Below are 18,614 nucleotides of genomic sequence, written 5' to 3'. Positions count from 1 at the left end.
TGCATTTGTATGAACCCAACGCTTCCAAATCCGCAACGTATCATTAAGCATAAAAGTGTTGATAATATAACACTATAGGTGGTTGTGTAACCAACGAAACGTGAGTTGCACAGATAGGAGTAGTCGTTACTTCCGTTATTCTCTGATCGTCTCTTTTAGATTATAATAAGCGATATAGAGTGAAGGGTAGCCTAATATAGGAGTGATGAGTGTGTCATACTCGTGCGGCCGATTGACGTGTATAGTTTGGAAGAACGGTATCGTTCGTGTATCGATTTTGTGGAAACTATTTTCTACCAATATTAATTTCCTAGTTATTCTTTTCTGATAGGCACTAACCAATCGTCATATTAACTCGTAAATAGATTTCGCTTATAAAAAGGGGAAGAAACAGTATTGCACAAACCAAGGGCAAAATTGTAGTTACATGCTACTTCTGAACGTGTAGTTATATACTACTTACCAACAATCAACAATAATAAAAAAAATATTATGACACTTCAGAATAGTACAAATATATATGCAGTATATTAATGGCGATCAAACTCAAAATAATTTATAACTCAAAATATTGCATCATCGAAATTTCGAGGAAAAATATCTTCGATTGATTAGTTAACTCGATATGCTAAAAGACACGATAAAGAGTTTCCTCACCGAAGTTGCTCATTAAAAAGGATTGAAATCACAAATGGAATGACTATAAAGGCAGAATGACGTTCACACGGAGAAAATCCAACGTTTGAACGGTGTACCATTCTCTCATAAATTAGATTTATATTTTATATGATCTTTTACAAGCCAAACATAATATTTCTGAAGCCTGTAGTAAATAGAACGATACATTATAACGAATAGAAAGAGCCACGTAATTTTTCCGTTAATGTGATTTATATAAGAACGAATACGATCCAATTATCTACTACAAATTTCAAGTATTTATCAGATTTCGAAAGCAGACTTCCCTCTTATTTCCTCTATTCCAAAATACAAATAAATTTGTCACATAAAGCTGATATCCCATATTTACTTTGAATAATCACAACACACAAATATATCATCAATGCACTATTAGTTTTCTTAAATTACGTTTTCTTAATTGTTGCAGCACACTCAAATAATTCACCATTAATAGCCATTGCAATTTCCGTGGCACATAACATCGTAGTATGATTACCTTCAACAACGTGAACATCTACTTTGCCTTCAGTTATCTGAAAATACCACCACTTTACAATAAAATAATATCATTTTCATCATTTCTACAAAGTTTCAAAACCTACATCTTGCAGTTCATAATCATACGAAGCATTTAATACAAGAGGAAATAGCGGTTTGAACAATGTGATTGGTGCTCTTAGATATGGCATTGGATCTGGATTATAAGTTGCAGTTGCTCGCAATCTCACATAAACTGAGTGAATAACATTTCTTCGATCTACTTTTGAAAATAATTCTCTGCGTTCGGGAGATAGAACATTAAGCCATGCATTTAATTTTTCATCCCACGAATTGCATTTTTTTAATTCAAGTTCAAGCTGCAAAGTAATATTAGAAAATTAATATGAGACTTTCCGAAAATAGACAAGAAATAATATCCTTCAGAAAAATGAAGACGAACCTCTACATCTTTGCCACTCTCATATGCATTGATTATCTCGTACAAAATATTGTTCTCTAATTCTTCTTGCGATGATGAACGCAAGTTTTCCTGTATTAATTTTTTCAGATACTGAGGAGCACCGTCTATCAATATTAACCGGCCAATAAACCCTTTGACTTCTAACATTCGTGCGAGTTCAATAGCTACAAGCGATCCAAATGAATGTCCTATTAACATGAATTTCCTTCGATCCTTAAGTCTCTCCAATATATGCTACAATACGTAAAGTTATGTATCATGTTAATATTTAATGTTCATCAGTATTCAATTTAATCAAATGTATTTTTCTAAATACTGGACATACCGGTAGCACGAAATTGGCCATAGCTTCAATAGTTTTTAACTCATAATTTGTCTGGAATTGAAAACATGTCGCGGGTGATTTAATGTTCGATTCTAATATTTTGAAAGCGCCAGCATAGCCTTCGATCCCTGGAAGAAAGAATATCTCATCCCGACCCTCCACCGGATTGGTTTTAAGTGGTATAGCTAGTTCATTACTATGAATTTCATCATAGAATTGCTTTAATATATTTATAATGGATAACACTTGATTTGTATCATTTTTATGAGAGTAATTATTTTCCATCAATTTATTATTCATTCCCATGAGAGTTTCGAAGTTCAAGTTCCGAATATCTGAAACGGTAAGGTATATTTCATATTCACGTTCGAGTGTCTGTCTTATTTCTACAGCAGTCATGGAATCCATTCCAAGTTCAGGCAAGGGAGTACGTGGATTAATGCTTTTCAAATCTTTAATACCTGAAGTCAAAAATTGATACTTTTCAGTTAATAACGATAAGTAAAGAAAGTATATCAAGGAAATTTCAAGGAGTACTGAAGTGAAATTATTAATATCAATAATAATATATGGTTGGATAATACATACACAAAATATTTAAGACAGCGTCTACAACATTATTCATATCGCTTTTGTTTCGTTTTTCAGCGACTACCATACTAGCAACCACAGCTTTATCCTGTACCAAAAACCCATTAAGTTCTTCTAAACATGAAGATATTTTTTGCAGTAGGGTACCACCAATAACAAGTTCTTTATCTTCATTTTGCATTTCAGCAACCAAACCGACATCTCCAATCGCTCCCCATTGTATAGCTAATCCAGGCAAACCTTCTTCTACTCTCTTTTCACATATTCTTTCCATAATGGAATTAGCCATACCGTAATTAGTTTGTCCAGCATTCCCTCTTCCGCATGACACGGAAGAGAAAACGACAAAATGACGAAGATCTGGACAAAGTTTTCTGGTCACCTCGTCCAAACATTTTGTTGCCCATGCTTTTCCTTTGAAAGATTCCTCAAAAGTCTCCGGTGTTTGATTTCTACAAATACTGTCTTTCAAAGATACCGCGAGATTGAATATACCATCGACAGGACCCTGGTCAATAGCTGTTTTCACAATTAGTTCACTGGCATCGCGATCAGCCGCATCTAGACCTACCAGGATCTTGATATTCACACCGTATGATTTCCACAATTTGATTCTCATGTGTTGATAACCATACTTTATGCCATTACGTGAAGTAATGACAATATTCTGAGCATTTCTTAGAATCAACCAGTCGATTAGTTCCAAGCCAAATCCTCCCAAACCACCAAGAACTATATAACTTTTGTTCGGAATACAAATGTAAGCAGGTTTAGCCAAAATGGGTGTATTTATTGGTTCATTTTCTTCACGGATCTTTATCAGTACCTACGATATATAGGGCAGATTGCAGATTATAATTTATATTCTTAAAACAAAAACTATTTCTACGAATAATAAAATTTATATAGACATAAAGTAAAGTAAAATACATAAAATACATAAATACAATGGCCGTGTACTTACTTTTCCCATATGCTTTCCAGCTGCCATGAATCTAAGTGCAGTCTCTACTTGATCTTGGCCGAAGACTGTCCTAATTATCGGTTTGATCGCATTTTCCTTCATAAGTTTGTTGAATATTGAACTAATTTCGTTTTTGACTTCGTCATTTGTATTCATAATTTGATCTAACATTACACCATGAAAACTGATGTCCTTCATGAAGATTTTGGTGCTCAATTGATGATTTGCTGCTAAGTCGAACTTTCCAATTTCTAAAAATCTTCCTTTATTGGACAAACAACGCAGCGACGTTTGAAATTTATCATCTGCTAAAGAATTTAGAACAATGTCTACACCTGCACCATTCGTTTCTTGCAAAATCATTTTCTCAAAACTAGTATCTCGCGAATTTCCAATGTGATCATCATCTATACTAGGGAACGTTTTTTTAATGAATTCACGTTTTTCTGGTGTACCGACCGTAGTAAATACTTCACAGCCTTCACGGAGGGCTAAGTTAATAGCGGCTTGACCAATTCCACCAGAACCAGCATGGATAAGAATCCTGTCACCCTTCTGCATGTCTCCGTTTATGTAAAGTGCAGCTATGCATGTGCAATATACACAAGGTACTGTCGCTGCATCTTCTAAAGTCCAACTTTCAGGTACAGTCCAAGAAAAAGTTTTGTCCCAATAACAAAAATTTGATAAACATCTGAAACAAGATTCATTTGTCCACTTTACTTCTATTTTCTATTATTTTATATACCCGATATGATTTGAATAAGAAGTATACCTGTTGCGGTTAAGCCCCATAATTCTATGCCCAGTAATACTTTTTCCACTGTATTCAAGTCCAATTGCGCAATCTATATCTTTTCTATGTATTTCGAGTGATATTTTACCCGTTGATAACATCACGTCTTTGAAATTCAGTGATGCATAATGAATACTAATAAGATCTGCATCTTGATAATCCTTAGTAATAGGCCCTTCAGTCCAACGAAGCGTACTTAAATCTCCACGTGTCTGTTAAAGGATATATTAGTATTCATCTTAGGTGCTACTATTTTGCTAAAATATATTCATACGTACCAATTGAGTAATAATGGCGTGGTAGGTGAGCCTGGGCTCGCAAGGTCGCAGGAGCTGATGCCTATATGAACCCCAAATGTTCTCTGGACGTAAAACATTTGCAATGAGATCCATTTCGAGTTGTTCGGAGTAAAGGGGTAGATTTAAGGAAAATTTTGGGGCATTAAGGTCTTGAATTAAAACAGCTCGGAAGATATCCCCACCAGGTTCCTTCTGTAAGCAGTTAATGAATCCTAAGAGACCTGACTGAAAGTTTCCTTCTTCAACAAGTATAATTCTTGTGTTCTCGATGTTTCTTTCCTCATTTCTGGCAAGTATATATTGTACTTTGTGCAACCAGTTAAATTCATTGCTATTAACATCAATAATCATGGTATTTTCCGGAAGTTTATTCGTCTTTCTTAACAGTATCCAAAATTCCTCCGAAGTACTTTTTTCCAAAACTACACGTAACTGAACTTCCTGTAAAGTTGATAAGTTCAATTTTGTATTCCTTTTTTCACGAGATAAAATGAAACCTCCGTCTTTTGTAGATTTTAGAAGTTTTTTCAAATCGTCCCTTTCTCCATTCGTTAACAAATCATATCCAATGGCCAATGACGCGATTTCACCCGTTTCAATCATATTTAATTCTGAAATCGTGACACCTTCAGGAATATTGTCCAGTTTTCCTCCCGGTGTGAATACATTAACATTGGCTTGCACCAAAGGCAATTTGTTCAAAATGTCCAAAACCAGCGGGGAAGCGAGTTTCTCTGCTAAGATATTATCCTTATCTTGAACGAGTTCAATTGTCTTCACCTTGTTCATTGGTATATTCTCAAGAGTAATATGTACGGATAACGTTAATATTTCTCGTAGTGATGTTTCCATTCTGTCACGATAAGCAGTGAATTTATACTCTTCGATAATGGGATCACTGACAGGTCTTTTTCGTGCAATCGCAGTAGCACTAACTTTATGTATTTCCACACCCCCCGCGACAATGACATCAATGTTTTCGTAAAATTGTACAGGTACATCTGAAATAAAAAATGGTCATTGTCCGTATTTGATATGAAGGAACTTTGTATATTGCTTCACCTTTCTTTCACAATATGTGTTATATTTACATTTTTCATTAGTATTCAAACTTTGAAGAAACTCTTTATGAGCTTTAGCATCTATTACTAATTTTTGAATTCCAGTCGGCACCAATAAATCTCTAGTATCTACATTAATGATTTTCATCTGCAACATGTTGTCCATAAACGCTACCCAATTATTTTTCCATTCGATGTGTCCTTTTCTTCCCGAAACAGACGCACTGCGTATGCTTCTGAAGAGACCGCTATATTGGTAACCACGTAACTTCAACTCTTTATAGATATCCTTCTCATTTAATTCTTCTTCTTCATTATTAAGATTTCTCTTGATTATATCAGCGGGTACTTTCTCCTTGGATATGTTCGATTCCATATTACGAATTGTTCCAGTAACAATAACAGCACTTCCCTCGACCACTTCGAATTTACCACTACCTATTCATTTGAAGGAAGTGATGCACTAAATTACGTGGAAAGTAGTTTATATATGATAGGGAGCATTTACCTTTCTGAATCATGACAACCATTTCCACTTTGCCCTCTTTGGGTATAGCTGTGGCTCGATTAAATTTTATATTTTCCATGACGACGAACATTTCTGTATAGAACGTTTCTATTAGCCTTCCCAATGTTTCCCACACCAGGCATAAATATCCTGCTCCAGGATACAAATTTCTGCCATCAATCACATGACCCTTTATGTACTTGAATTCTTCAGTGGTGTACGTTACTGTAATAATTTGTTCTCGGGAAATAAGTTTCTCCCGGTTATTGTAATTCACTGTGAACCAGCTATTGCTATGTTCCCACCTATACATAATATAATAATGAATATTTGCACTAATTTCAACAAATTTTAAAATTATGGACCCTTCTTGTGATTTAAATTCATGTAAATCTTACCTAATAAGAGGTGATATCATTGGAGTGCCTCGACATACAGGATATTCCACAGGTGGGTATAGTTTAGCAAGATCAAGCTGTGAACCGACATTATACAGTTTCCCTAATCCTTCTAGGAAAACTTTTACGTTATCTTTGTGATCTTTCTGAGTTAATGCAATATTCATAACCGTTTTTTGCAATGATTTGCTAAAAATTTCATGTACTTGGCTGTCTGGCGTAATTTCAATGGTAACGGCATTGTTAGGAATTAAATTCAACGTTTCTGCAAATAGTACAGGTTTCAACAAATTATTAGTAAGATACTCGGCCGATGAGAATTGTGCACTTGTAGTTGACCATTCGCTCTGTGGTACAGATGTACTCAACCACTTATAACTTCGAGGCTTTGCTACAGGTATCACTTGTTTCAAATTTGTCAGAAGTTTGCTCTTGGCTGTAGCGATATAACGGCTGTGATATGGTATTCTTTTCTCAGATAACGCATTTGCCCATATTTCGTTTGCCTGTTAAACGTATAAATATTACATGTTTTTTCATAAACAAATCAATCCAAGCAATTTTTATTATTTGTTGGGTTATCTCTGGTATAAGACGAACCTGTAGCTTTTCCACAAATGCTTTTAATGATTCAGCTGATCCGATAATTGTTGAACTGTCGGGTCCATTGTGACACACGACGTCGATATCATTAGGACATAAATTCATTAAATTTTTATAACCAAGCCCTACTACGGCCACAGAATATTGAGGTATTTTTGCTTCTATCACGGATATTCCTAGCGAATACGCTGCCAATATCGTTTCCTCCAGTGTCAAAATTCCGTCTGCATATGCACAACCAAGTTCACCCACAGAATATCCAATTATGTAGTCCGGTAGTATTCCTACTGAAGTTAGAAGGTCTACCAAGCCGATCTGTTCACATTTTTCACCGTTACCTCATGTTGCCCAATGAATGCAGACATCACAAGTATTTAAATATTAGTCAACAGTACCTGAACCGCTGTTATACGGACGAATGAGTACACGATATTGTCTAATATGCTAATATCTGTCCTAGTTAAAATCTCATAAATATGAAGTTTACGTGGTTTTAACACAGCATCGCATTTCTCTATTGCTTTAGCAAATGTTGGAAATTTCATCAATGCTTCACCTAGGAATTTTTAGATACCACATAATACAATTAATCATTGTAATATTAATTATTTCTATAGATTTGAAAGTTAAGAAACAAATATTCGAATAATTGTTTTCATACATATTCCGGACCATTGAGAATCTATTCCAGGGAAGACGAAACATATTGGTTTCTGCGTACCAGAAGAATACTCAATCTCCCTTACTTTCGTGTCAGGATGTTGAATATCAGTTATGATGTATCCTCGATATAAGTGACCTGGTATTGCTTTATAATGAATATCGTGAAGAAGGCGAATAAATTCAATTTCTGTCGATCGTTTATCGATCTATGGAAAAGTAAGTTTGAATATTACTTGCACAATTTAACTAGTTATATCTTTATACCTCCTATTAAATAGTACGTTGATTTTTTTTTTACATACTTCATTTAATATAGTTTCTACTGCTTTTGTGGTACGTCCTGACACAGCTACGAGTCTAGGCAAATCATCATCTGGTAATCCTTTGTCGATCTTTATTTTCGGATTCGACTTGAGTAAAACGTGAGCATTAGCACCACCGAAGCCAAAAGAATTAACGGCTATGTATTCACCATCTAAGGGAGTATGTTGTGCAACAACATCGATTCGTCCTTCTATAAGGCCTTTCGCATCTTTTCGTGGTTCATTGAAGTTAATATTTGGCGGTATTATGCCAGATTCCATCGATAATATCGCCTAAAAGACATATATAAATAAAATATGAATTTATATAATTAAGAAAGCGTGTTTTCATTTACATTTATATTTAAAGAAGCATATAAACGATACGCAAACATTCTATATAAACACAAAGTTTATTATATAAATAATAAACTGAATATATTGGAAGTAAAGATATAGGTTCTAAATAATTTAATAAAACATCGAAAATAATGAAATAAGTGAATATTTGTGACGCTTTATGTTTCGAAAGATGTTTACCTTAATAATGGAACAAATTCCACTAACTCCTTCAGTATGCCCGATGTTCGATTTTACGGAACCAACTTTAAGAGGATTAGTTCTATCTTTAGTGAATATCTGATCTATGGAATTTAGTTCTTCAGGATCTCCGACTCTCGTTCCGGTACCGTGAGCTTCTACGTAAGGAATACAAGCTGGTGATATACCGCATTCTTCGTAGAATTTTTTGAGAAGAACACATTGTATCTCACTAGATGGAAATGTTATTCCTTCTCTTTTGTAACCATCACAATTCGTTTTTGCATGAACAATCGTAGCATAGATTCTCTTAGCAGTTTTTGCTTTTTGCAAAAATGCTACAGAGACACATTCACTACGCGTGTAACCATTTGCACCTTCGTCGAAAACTTTGCAGCGACCATCTTGGTTCAACGCCCCTGTCGGAGATATCAAAGTTTAAGAATTAATATTGCCATGTTAATTCGATAAGAAAAGAAAAATCTTCTGAACAATTCGGAACAATCTGAACCTAAACGGTGAAATTGTTTGGACGCGTTTGGATGGAGGCAAAGATTCGATCCACAAATAATTGCATAATCGCATTCTCCACTACGTATAGCCCTATATGCGTGTTCTGCTGCATAAACAGTAGAACTACACGCTGTATCAACGTTATATGATGGACCTGTTACACCCAACCAATATGAAATATGTTGAGCCATCATACTTCTGCAACAGCTCGTGACACCAGAAACACTTTCCTATTTTGAAAGAGACATATCCTTTATTTTATACATCCATATAAGCGATCGATAATCTATACCCTCATCGTTTTTTCTTTTGAAGTACCTGAAGTATGTTGTGAAGCAAAATTGCTTCGGAATCGGAGAAACATGAATTTAGGAATACACCTGTCCTTGTTCCCCGAAGATCTTCTGGATTAATCCCAGCATCTATTATAGCTTCGTAAGTATGTTCCAACATCATTCTGCTCATAGGATCCATTGTATGAGCTTGCTTAAAATGTATTCCAAAAAAGGACGCATCGAATTTTTCAATATTTTGAATTTTGCCGAAATGCTTTGGAATGTCTGAATTACATTATAAACCATAACGATAGGAAAACGTTAACGTTAAATAGCTTACTCTGGTAAATGAAATTAGTATATTCGGAAATTGATACCTGAGGTCCATGCGAATGCGTTTTCGGTGATACAATCTTTGTAGTTAAAAATATTATTTTTAAATTCCTTCACAGTTTGGGATTCTGGAAATCTACCCGCGATTCCAGAAATAACAACTTCTTCGCCTGGTTCTGGATTAGCATATGGCAGGCATTTGTACGATATTTTGGTATCTTCATATCCTGTCATGGTATTTCGTTATATATCGATTTTCACCGCGAAATGTAATGTAGTAATCAGATCTATATTGAAGGAATATATAAGTTTTTACTATGACTGAAATCGACGATGAATCCACTTTTATAACAATGTAATATCCTTCGTCAATGATTTGAATTTCTGACGCAATATTGCATTTTTTCTTTACTTTATGTTTTTAACGTATTGAATTGATGAATGAATACATTTAACTCTTGAACTTCCTGTTATTCTATTGTAGTAAGTTATTCCGTCGACATTATTTTTTCCGTACTATTCCGTCGACTATTCTGAGTATTTGATATAATCAATCAAACGATTAGTTACAAAACAACTACTCCCAAACTAACAAGAAGTGTGTAACTTTGTTTGAAATACAAGTCTAAGAAGGTTCAGCCAGAATGCGTGTATTTAGTGGATTATTCTCTTTGCGGGCGTTTATGAATTCCTACGTCGTTTAAGGTGGATTGCAGGTCAAAATTTATATTGTTAAAATAAAAACATATTCCACTATTAATAACATATTTAAAGAGATAAAATAAAATAAAATAAAATAAGTAAAATACGAAAAAACAACAAATGTTAACATATTTTTTCAATAGGGTTTCTTGCAAGTATGAATCTAAGTGCTGCCACTACTTGATGTTTACCAAAGACTATCCTAATTATCGATTTGGTCGTATTCTCTTTAATGAGTTGGTTGAATGTTAAATAAATTTCGATTTTTGCATTGTCATTTGTGTTCATAGTTCCAACTAACATTACACCATGAAAACTGACAGTCTTCATAAAGATACGATGCTCTATTGATTATTTGCCGCAAAACGGAAGTTTCTAATTTCTAAAAATCGTCATTTATAGATGAACAACGCAGAGAAAATTACAGTTTATCTTCTACTAAAGTATTTAGGGAAAGGTCTACACCTGCACCAACGATTTGTTGCAAAATCTTTTTTTTCATGTTAGTATCTCGAGAATTTTTAATGTGATGTTATTCGATACTAGAAAATGTTTCTTTAATGAATTTACTTTTTTATGGTTTATCGACCGTAATGAATATTTCACAGCCTTCACGGGATACTACGTTAGTAGTTACTCGGACAATTTCACCATAACCAGCATGGCTAAAGATTCTTTCACTCTTTAGCATCCTTCCGTTAATGTAAAATGCAGCTATGCATGTGCAATATACACACGGTACTGTTGCTGCATTTTCTGAACTGCAACTATCAAGTTCAGTTCAGGAGAAGAATTAACAAAAATTTGGTAAATGTCTGAAAAAAATAATTTTATTCATACCAGTTGATTAATAATGATGTGATAAGTAATCGATATTCTATATATTGACCATATCACGTACCTGAAAGTAACCACAAAGCAAAGATGTCCCCGTATCGATATAAAATACATAATTATGTATTCACCTATGCTTGTTCCACGAATATCTTCTGTATTAAAGCTAGCATCTACTGTAGTTGCATAATTATATTCGAGCATGATTCTACACGTAACATCCATGATATAAGCTCGTTTAATATTATAAAAGTATTGCATGGGATTTCTGAATTTTGTTCACTTTGTCATTATCAAATTTCCAGATATTCTTAAAAAATCTAATACTAGATAAATGTTAATGTTAGCTAGTTTACTTCGTCAAATAAAATATGTATAATTGGTATCTAATTTTCAGGTCTAATTTAGTTTGTCTTCGGTGATACAATGTTTGCAGTTTAAAGGACTACTTTTTAATTGCATCAAATTGTTTGATTCCGGAAATCAGCGAATCTGGAAAGAACAACTTTTTCTCCATGTTTTGCATTGGTATATTGGAAAAAAACGTATGATTTTGTTGTCTTTTCATATCCTTCATACTTTAATGTTTCTCAGTTTTCCACACAAAATATTATGTAGAAATTAGAATTGAATGCAGAATTTCTCATAGCTTTTACTATGATGGAAATCGTCGACGATGAATTTACTTTTATAACAATGTAATATGCTTTCTCAAAGAATTCATTATCTGACGCAACATTGCATTCTTTCTGCATTCTGTATTTTAAATTTATTCAAATGAAAATGAATCCATTTGGCACTTGAACTTTCTCGTAACCTATTCTAATTAGGTATTACGACGGTATTATTCAATAGCAAAAAAGTCCGTCGTGATAAGATAGATATTTTTTAATTGAAAATATTAAGTTTACATCTTACTCAGCGTATGTAACATTTTTTTCTGAAAGTTTGTATATTGTATATGACATTCTGCTAAGTAACAGTAAAATCAAGTTGTAAGTAGAAAAAGATGGAAAGGGCAGGTTTCTTCATTTTAATTCATCATTTTCATTTCTGGTTTATGTCATAAGATATCATATCGGCATATTAAATTACGAATTCTTATGAGAATGGCGCAGCCCGTCAACAATGAAAGAATATTATCTAATGAAAAATTTCACGTTTGATCGGAATATGTAAAATATTTTATAATGGAAAGTCAGTAGGAGTTATGAGTAAGATTAAAAATATTATATAATGTGCTAATAAACAGTAAGAGTAAATGAAATAATGAATTCTGAAAATAGATAATATAAGAGCGAAACTTGGCGACTATTAGTTTATTTCATTAAATAAAATAAATCGTATGAACAAGCATTTTTGAAGCTTTGTCTTTAACACAAATTTTAATCGGTGATATGGTCCTTGCGATTAAAAAAATTATCTTTTAATCTCTCCGCATTTTTGTATCTCGGAAAATAAGCAATTAATCCAGAAATAGCATCTTCTTCGCTAGATTCTGGATTCACATTTCTGAAAAATATATACGATTCGTTTTCTTATTTGTACTTATTCATGATCTCTTCTTTTTTCTCATTTCTTTGCGCGATATAATTATAGAAATTTGAACTGAAACCAAACTAATCCTACTTCTTCATAATTATTAAAAGCGTTAGCGATACATCTATTTTTTATAGCAAGGATATATATCAGTGGACAATATTCGTTATAGCACAACCTATCGTGTATAGATAAGACTATGCTAGATCATTCTAATGGATGTGAATACATATCACACTAAACGTTGAACTGCTTGTACTTATATTAAAGTTACGTAATGAATTAACACAATTCAATGACAAAGAAGTCAAGTTAAATAATACGATAGATATTGCGTAATCCTTCATTATAAATTTCTTCATTATAAATTCTTACATGTATATTGTACAATATGTATACACCGTTTTATCTAGAAACTTTCGCATCATAAATTATATCCGAGTCATTGTTACAGAAAGTAAGTGTGAATTTCTTTTGCACAAAAAATTGTTTTTAACATTTCATAAATTTGTGTATGTTTCTAAGGAAGTAGCAGTGATTAGTAAAATATCAAATGCAAAAAATGTGTATTGACTGTTACGTTTTATTATTTTATTACTATTATAATTATAATAATAATAATAATAATAATTATTATTATTATTATTATTATTATATACATTAATATATAATATATTAATAATAATATTAATAATAATAATTATAATTATAATAATAATTTTTCGTATTACTATTGTTATTATAATTCTTGTTATCGTTGTTGTCATTGTTAAGATTATTGTTCTTATCATTTCAATTATTTTTGTTATTGTTATCGTTATCGTTATCGTTATTGTTATCGTGATCGTTATCGGTGTTACGGAAATTGTAGATAATAATATGTGTGATCTGAAAGAGGAATAAATCTTGAAAATACGTAAGTACAAAGAGTACAGAAGATGTCACATAGCAAGAATGACGGGTGCAAAGGATACAATGAAAAGGAGTTTTATTTTATTTCTTTATTCCTTTATTTGTGTATTCAATTTTTAAACAAAATTACTTGCACCATTTGTAGAGGTGAATATAATATCGTGCAAATCTCAATACAGATACCGAAAATTCCTATGTAACTATAGTACTGTTGCAACTTTTCTATGCGTATGGGATGTATTAGAAATTGATTCCGAGTATATCTAAATGCTGCTTTCTCTGTAATATTCTAGGCAGATGTGGCTCGCAATTTTTGTCAAGATAGTTTATATGGTTATTGATTCTAATTTGACGTTGCTATAAAAGATTTATAAGTTCTTATTAACCTGATGGAAATTGTATAACCTTCTTAATATTATCATTTCTAATAAATCAATATACATATAGAATATTACGCAAAAAATAGATTATAGCATTTCAATTTTCTTTATGATGGATTTGATCGCCATGCTACAGATTTGCAAGCCGTATAATCAGATGGATTTTCTGACGGTTTTATATATTAAGAGTTTATTGTTTTTAATCAGTTTGAAATTATTGAATGTATGCCAGTACATAGATCTTCGTATATTCTTTATAAGTACGATGTTCTCATAAATAAGTATCCTTCAGTTTATTTAACTGTCTATATGGAATCGGATTAAACGCCATTAGTGGCGATAGTAATATTTTTTCACATATGCTTCCATAATGGGATTAGCCATATCGTTATTCGTTTATCCGACATTCCCTCTTGTGTAAGAGACTAAAGAGAAAACTACGAAGCGACCAAAATGTAGACATATATTTCTAGTCTCCTCGTCCAAATATTTTGTGGCCGGTGCTTTTCGTTTGAAAGACTCCACAGAAATCTATGGTTTTTGGTTACTATAAATACTGTCCTTCAAGTAAACCGGGAGATTGAATATATCATTGAATTTTTATATGCTTGTCGCTGTTTTCAGAATAAGTTCGCAGACATCTGGTTTAGACGCATAAAAACAAACCAGGTTCTTGAGACTCTCGCTGCATGATTGCCATAATTCGATTCTTATATATGGAACCATATTCTGCGACATTTAGCAAAGTAAGGGAAATATTTTGAGCATTCCTTAGAATCATCATATCGACTAATTCCATGTCAAAACCACCCAATCCATCAAAAACTTCATAACTTTTGTTTGGGAAACATGTATGATAAGATTAAGACAAAATGGATGTATTTAGTGGTTCATTTTCTTAGCAGATCATTATGTGTACCTATGATGGTTAAAACGTAATGCAGATTATTATATATATTGTTAAAACAGAACAATATTCCACGAATAATAAAATATTTAAACACATAAAATATATTAACATAAGTAAAATACGAGAAAACAAAAAATGTCGACTTATTTTTCCCATACGTTTTTCTGCCACTACGAATCTAAGTGCTGCGACTATTTGATATTTATCGAAGACTGTCCTCATTACCGATTTCATCGCATTCTCATTAACGATTTTGTCGAATATTAATTAAATTTCATTTTTGACTTCATTTCTATTCATAATTGAATCCAACATTGCACCATGAAATGAGATACCCTTCATGAGGTTCTGTAGCTTCATTGATTATTTGCAGATAAGTAGAAATTTCTAGTTTCTAAAAATTTTCCTTTATTGGTATTGATTGGTAATTAGATGACAGAAATGTCGTTTTCGAGAAATCACAATAGATACAACTTTGTACATTTCCAAACCATTCGCTACCAGTGCATCATTGATTTTGAAGATACGTTCACGTAAATCTGACAAAAAAAATAGGATTAAAAGTAATCGACGGAAAGGAACACTAACGAATTCCTAATAATATTATTTTCATATATCATTTCACATTCCATTGATAATTATTTTGTATTTATATTTTTGATTAATTATCTAACACAGCACATATGGTTGATGAGCTTTAGTATACATGAACTATTTTCAAATTCCAGTCGGCTCAAAGATCTGTAGTTTCTAAATCTATGATTATCATTTGCATCACGTTATCCATGAACGTTACCCAATTCTTTTTCCATTTCGTAACAGTTAATTCTTTTTGCATACGCATTTCTACTACTTCAATAAGTAAAAAAGCAGTTACGAATCTAAGTAAATTATTATCTGGCAATCCATTGTTAATTTCTGTTTTTGGATTAGGCATCAGTTTAAGTAAAACATCAGCATTCGTTTATGGCTATACGTTTACATCTCACGGAACTGACTATGCAATTATTTCGATTCGTCTATCTACGATAGCTTTCGCGTATTTACGTGACCTGTTAATATCAATATTTAGTGGAATAATGGCTTTATCGCTTATATATATCAATAATTCCTGTGTAGGCCTATATTTATTCAATATTAAACTGAAAACATTGTTTATCTTTGCAATAGAAGAATCTGGTTGGTTTGATATGTCCCAAGTTTGACTTGATACAATCGGATTTAGTGGATTTACTCTCAATTTAGTGAAAATTCGATTTATGAAACTTCATTCTTCGCGATACCTGAATTTCATTACAGTATTATATGCTTCGATCTAGGGAATGTAAGGCATTATTTGTAGAATTCCTTGAAAGGGTACTCTTCGATCAATGAGAACTTTATTCCTTCACTATTATAACCATCAGAAATCGTTTTCGCATGAATAATCGCAGCACGGATTTCCGTAACAATTTTTGCTTTTTGTATAATGCTATAGAAGAGCATACAGTTTGTGTAACAGTGCATCTTCTAAACCTTGCAGCAATGGTCTCAGTTTAACATCTCTGTCAGAGATATCTGATTTTTTAAATTAACGTTACCACGATAGTTAAATGAAAAAAAGAAATCTTCCGAAGAACATGATGGAAGCAGTACGTAACGAGTAAACGGTAAAAAAACTACTGGATGGAAGCACATGTTTGATCCACCGACGATCGTATAATCGCATAATCCACTGCGCATAGTTATATAAGAGTGTTCTATCGTGTTACCACTAGAATTACAGGTTGCATCGACGTTACACAATGGTCCAGGTACATCTAACTAATATTATAAAATATTTTAAAGCTTTGTTAAAACTTTGATAAAACTCATGGTACCGCAGCCATTTGTCTACATTGAAACATACATTTGTCATTTGTTTTACCTATCTCTATAAGTAATGTAGAATCTATATGATGATGTGTTCATCTACATCAAGTTCCCTGTGAAGCACAGATATCTCGGAAGCGAAGAAACAAATAGCTGTTAATACAACATTCTATGAATATTTCTGGAATATATTCTGGAATAATACTAGAATGTACTGTAGCCTTATAAGTACGTTCGTTCAACATTCGGCTCATAATATCGTATGAGATTGTTCAAACTTTAAAATATAATTTCCAAGGATAGTTTTCATCGTTGATACAATCTTTGCTGTTATCAATATTATTTTTCATTTCCCCCTCATTATTGGCTTCAGCAAATCTACGAGCGTATTCAGAAATGGCAACTTTTTAGCTTGGATTGATATAACTGAATAAAATTTGGACATTTCTTCTATACATTCATGAAATTGTTATCTTTCTTATTCTCCTTCAAAATATAATGTGTATAAACCTCAATTGACATTGAAATATTTTTTTTTTATATCTGATCAGTATTGACAAATCTCATTTTATTCATTTGTTTTATATCCTTCCAAAAATATATTATCTGAGATCGCCAAAAATTTTCTTTCCATTTAATATTATCTATTCGCATACATTATTCAAATTTATATTTGCATTATTTATTTTTCTATTCATGCTACGTAAGCGTCAACACTATTTAATGATAAAGACTATAAATTTTATTGTAATATATATCTCTGATAACTGGAAACATCAACTATCTTACAAGGTACATGCATTATTTTTTCTGGATACATGCCTTTATATTGCATTATTTGATGAATAATAGTCGAACAGATATGAAGGTAAAAACATGTAGAAAGAAAATATATTCATACTCATATTTGGGGACTATTGAAGGTAATGTTCTTAATTATATTAAAATAATTTTCTAAAAGCTGAAAAACAAATGGATTTTATATTGAAACCCGGTAACTTAACAACAAATAAAAGTAGTGGCTTAATATTTGTTAAAAAATATTTTCGTCCAGAGGTCTATTGAATAACCTGCTCTCTGATCAGTATGATATGAATATATTATTACCATGCATATTGAAGTACTTTGAACTAAAATTGAATCTAAGCGTATTTTAGCAAGATAATCGAGAATTAATTAAAAAATACAAAATATAAAAAAGTTAAAAACCTGAAAAAAAAATCATAAAATAGAAAATAAGAAGTCCCTTTTTACGGAATTGTAATTTCTTTTTTAAAAATTAATTATCACGTCCATTCACGCTCCACAGTATTTAATACAATATATATTCAAATAATAACAGCTACAATTGAAACTGACCTATGAACTACCTGTCTCTATATTAACGTTAAATAATAAATCGATGCTATTCAAGCACAGAGCTGAAAAATTTTGTAGTAATACGATAATTCAATATCTTAAAGCTTACAAAATGTCTTTTTATGGGATGAATTAGAGAAGTTTGAAATCAACTCGATCTGGACATATTTAATTGTACCTAAATATGTAAATTTAGCCTCTAATAGAACGGATTTTCTAATATCTATTGCAGGGTAAAGACCTCGAAATGTGTAAATTTATTGAGAAATCCTGATCCTTCTATGATAAGGATCGTTTGTTCGATGAGGATTGAG

The 18,614-nt window shown here is 32.3% G+C and overlaps 1 protein-coding gene and 1 long non-coding RNA gene across 4 annotated transcripts in view; one reads left to right on the top strand and one right to left on the bottom strand.

Moving 5' to 3' along the window:
* Positions 1-741: 741 nt before the first annotated feature.
* Positions 742-18,614, bottom strand: part of LOC127062547 (fatty acid synthase-like) — a 29,159-nt gene continuing 11,286 nt past the window's right edge. Inside the window, exons 5-20 of one of the 2 annotated variants that reach the window (XM_050990994.1) lie at positions 8,693-9,069; positions 8,153-8,446; positions 7,849-8,056; positions 7,583-7,743; positions 7,185-7,502; positions 6,585-7,090; positions 6,187-6,491; positions 5,709-6,116; positions 4,597-5,618; positions 4,298-4,530; positions 3,523-4,216; positions 2,556-3,384; positions 1,968-2,428; positions 1,622-1,876; positions 1,284-1,538; positions 742-1,214 (exon numbers count right to left, since the gene is read on the bottom strand). In XM_050990994.1, the coding sequence (XP_050846951.1) occupies positions 1,086-1,214; positions 1,284-1,538; positions 1,622-1,876; positions 1,968-2,428; positions 2,556-3,384; positions 3,523-4,216; positions 4,298-4,530; positions 4,597-5,618; positions 5,709-6,116; positions 6,187-6,491; positions 6,585-7,090; positions 7,185-7,502; positions 7,583-7,743; positions 7,849-8,056; positions 8,153-8,446; positions 8,693-9,069 (6,455 nt within the window). In that variant the 3' untranslated portion in view covers positions 742-1,085. The remainder of the gene's footprint in view (positions 1,215-1,283; positions 1,539-1,621; positions 1,877-1,967; positions 2,429-2,555; positions 3,385-3,522; positions 4,217-4,297; positions 4,531-4,596; positions 5,619-5,708; positions 6,117-6,186; positions 6,492-6,584; positions 7,091-7,184; positions 7,503-7,582; positions 7,744-7,848; positions 8,057-8,152; positions 8,447-8,692; positions 9,070-18,614) is intronic. The other variant, XM_050990992.1, reaches the window with a different exon arrangement.
* LOC127062558 (uncharacterized) lies at positions 10,292-13,456 on the top strand. Of its 2 annotated transcripts, none has more exons than XR_007781152.1 (4): positions 10,292-10,518; positions 10,659-11,017; positions 11,124-11,322; positions 11,747-13,456. It is a non-coding gene; the product is annotated as an uncharacterized LOC127062558 (long non-coding RNA). The 2 variants fall into 2 exon arrangements; XR_007781151.1 differs by having other exon boundaries at positions 10,292-10,529.

This window comes from Vespula vulgaris, chromosome 3, assembly GCF_905475345.1.
Source record: "Vespula vulgaris chromosome 3, iyVesVulg1.1, whole genome shotgun sequence".
Lineage (NCBI taxonomy): Eukaryota > Metazoa > Arthropoda > Insecta > Hymenoptera > Vespidae > Vespula > Vespula vulgaris.
Note: the sequence above shows the minus strand (reverse complement) of the source record. Positions and strands in the feature narration are given on the sequence as shown.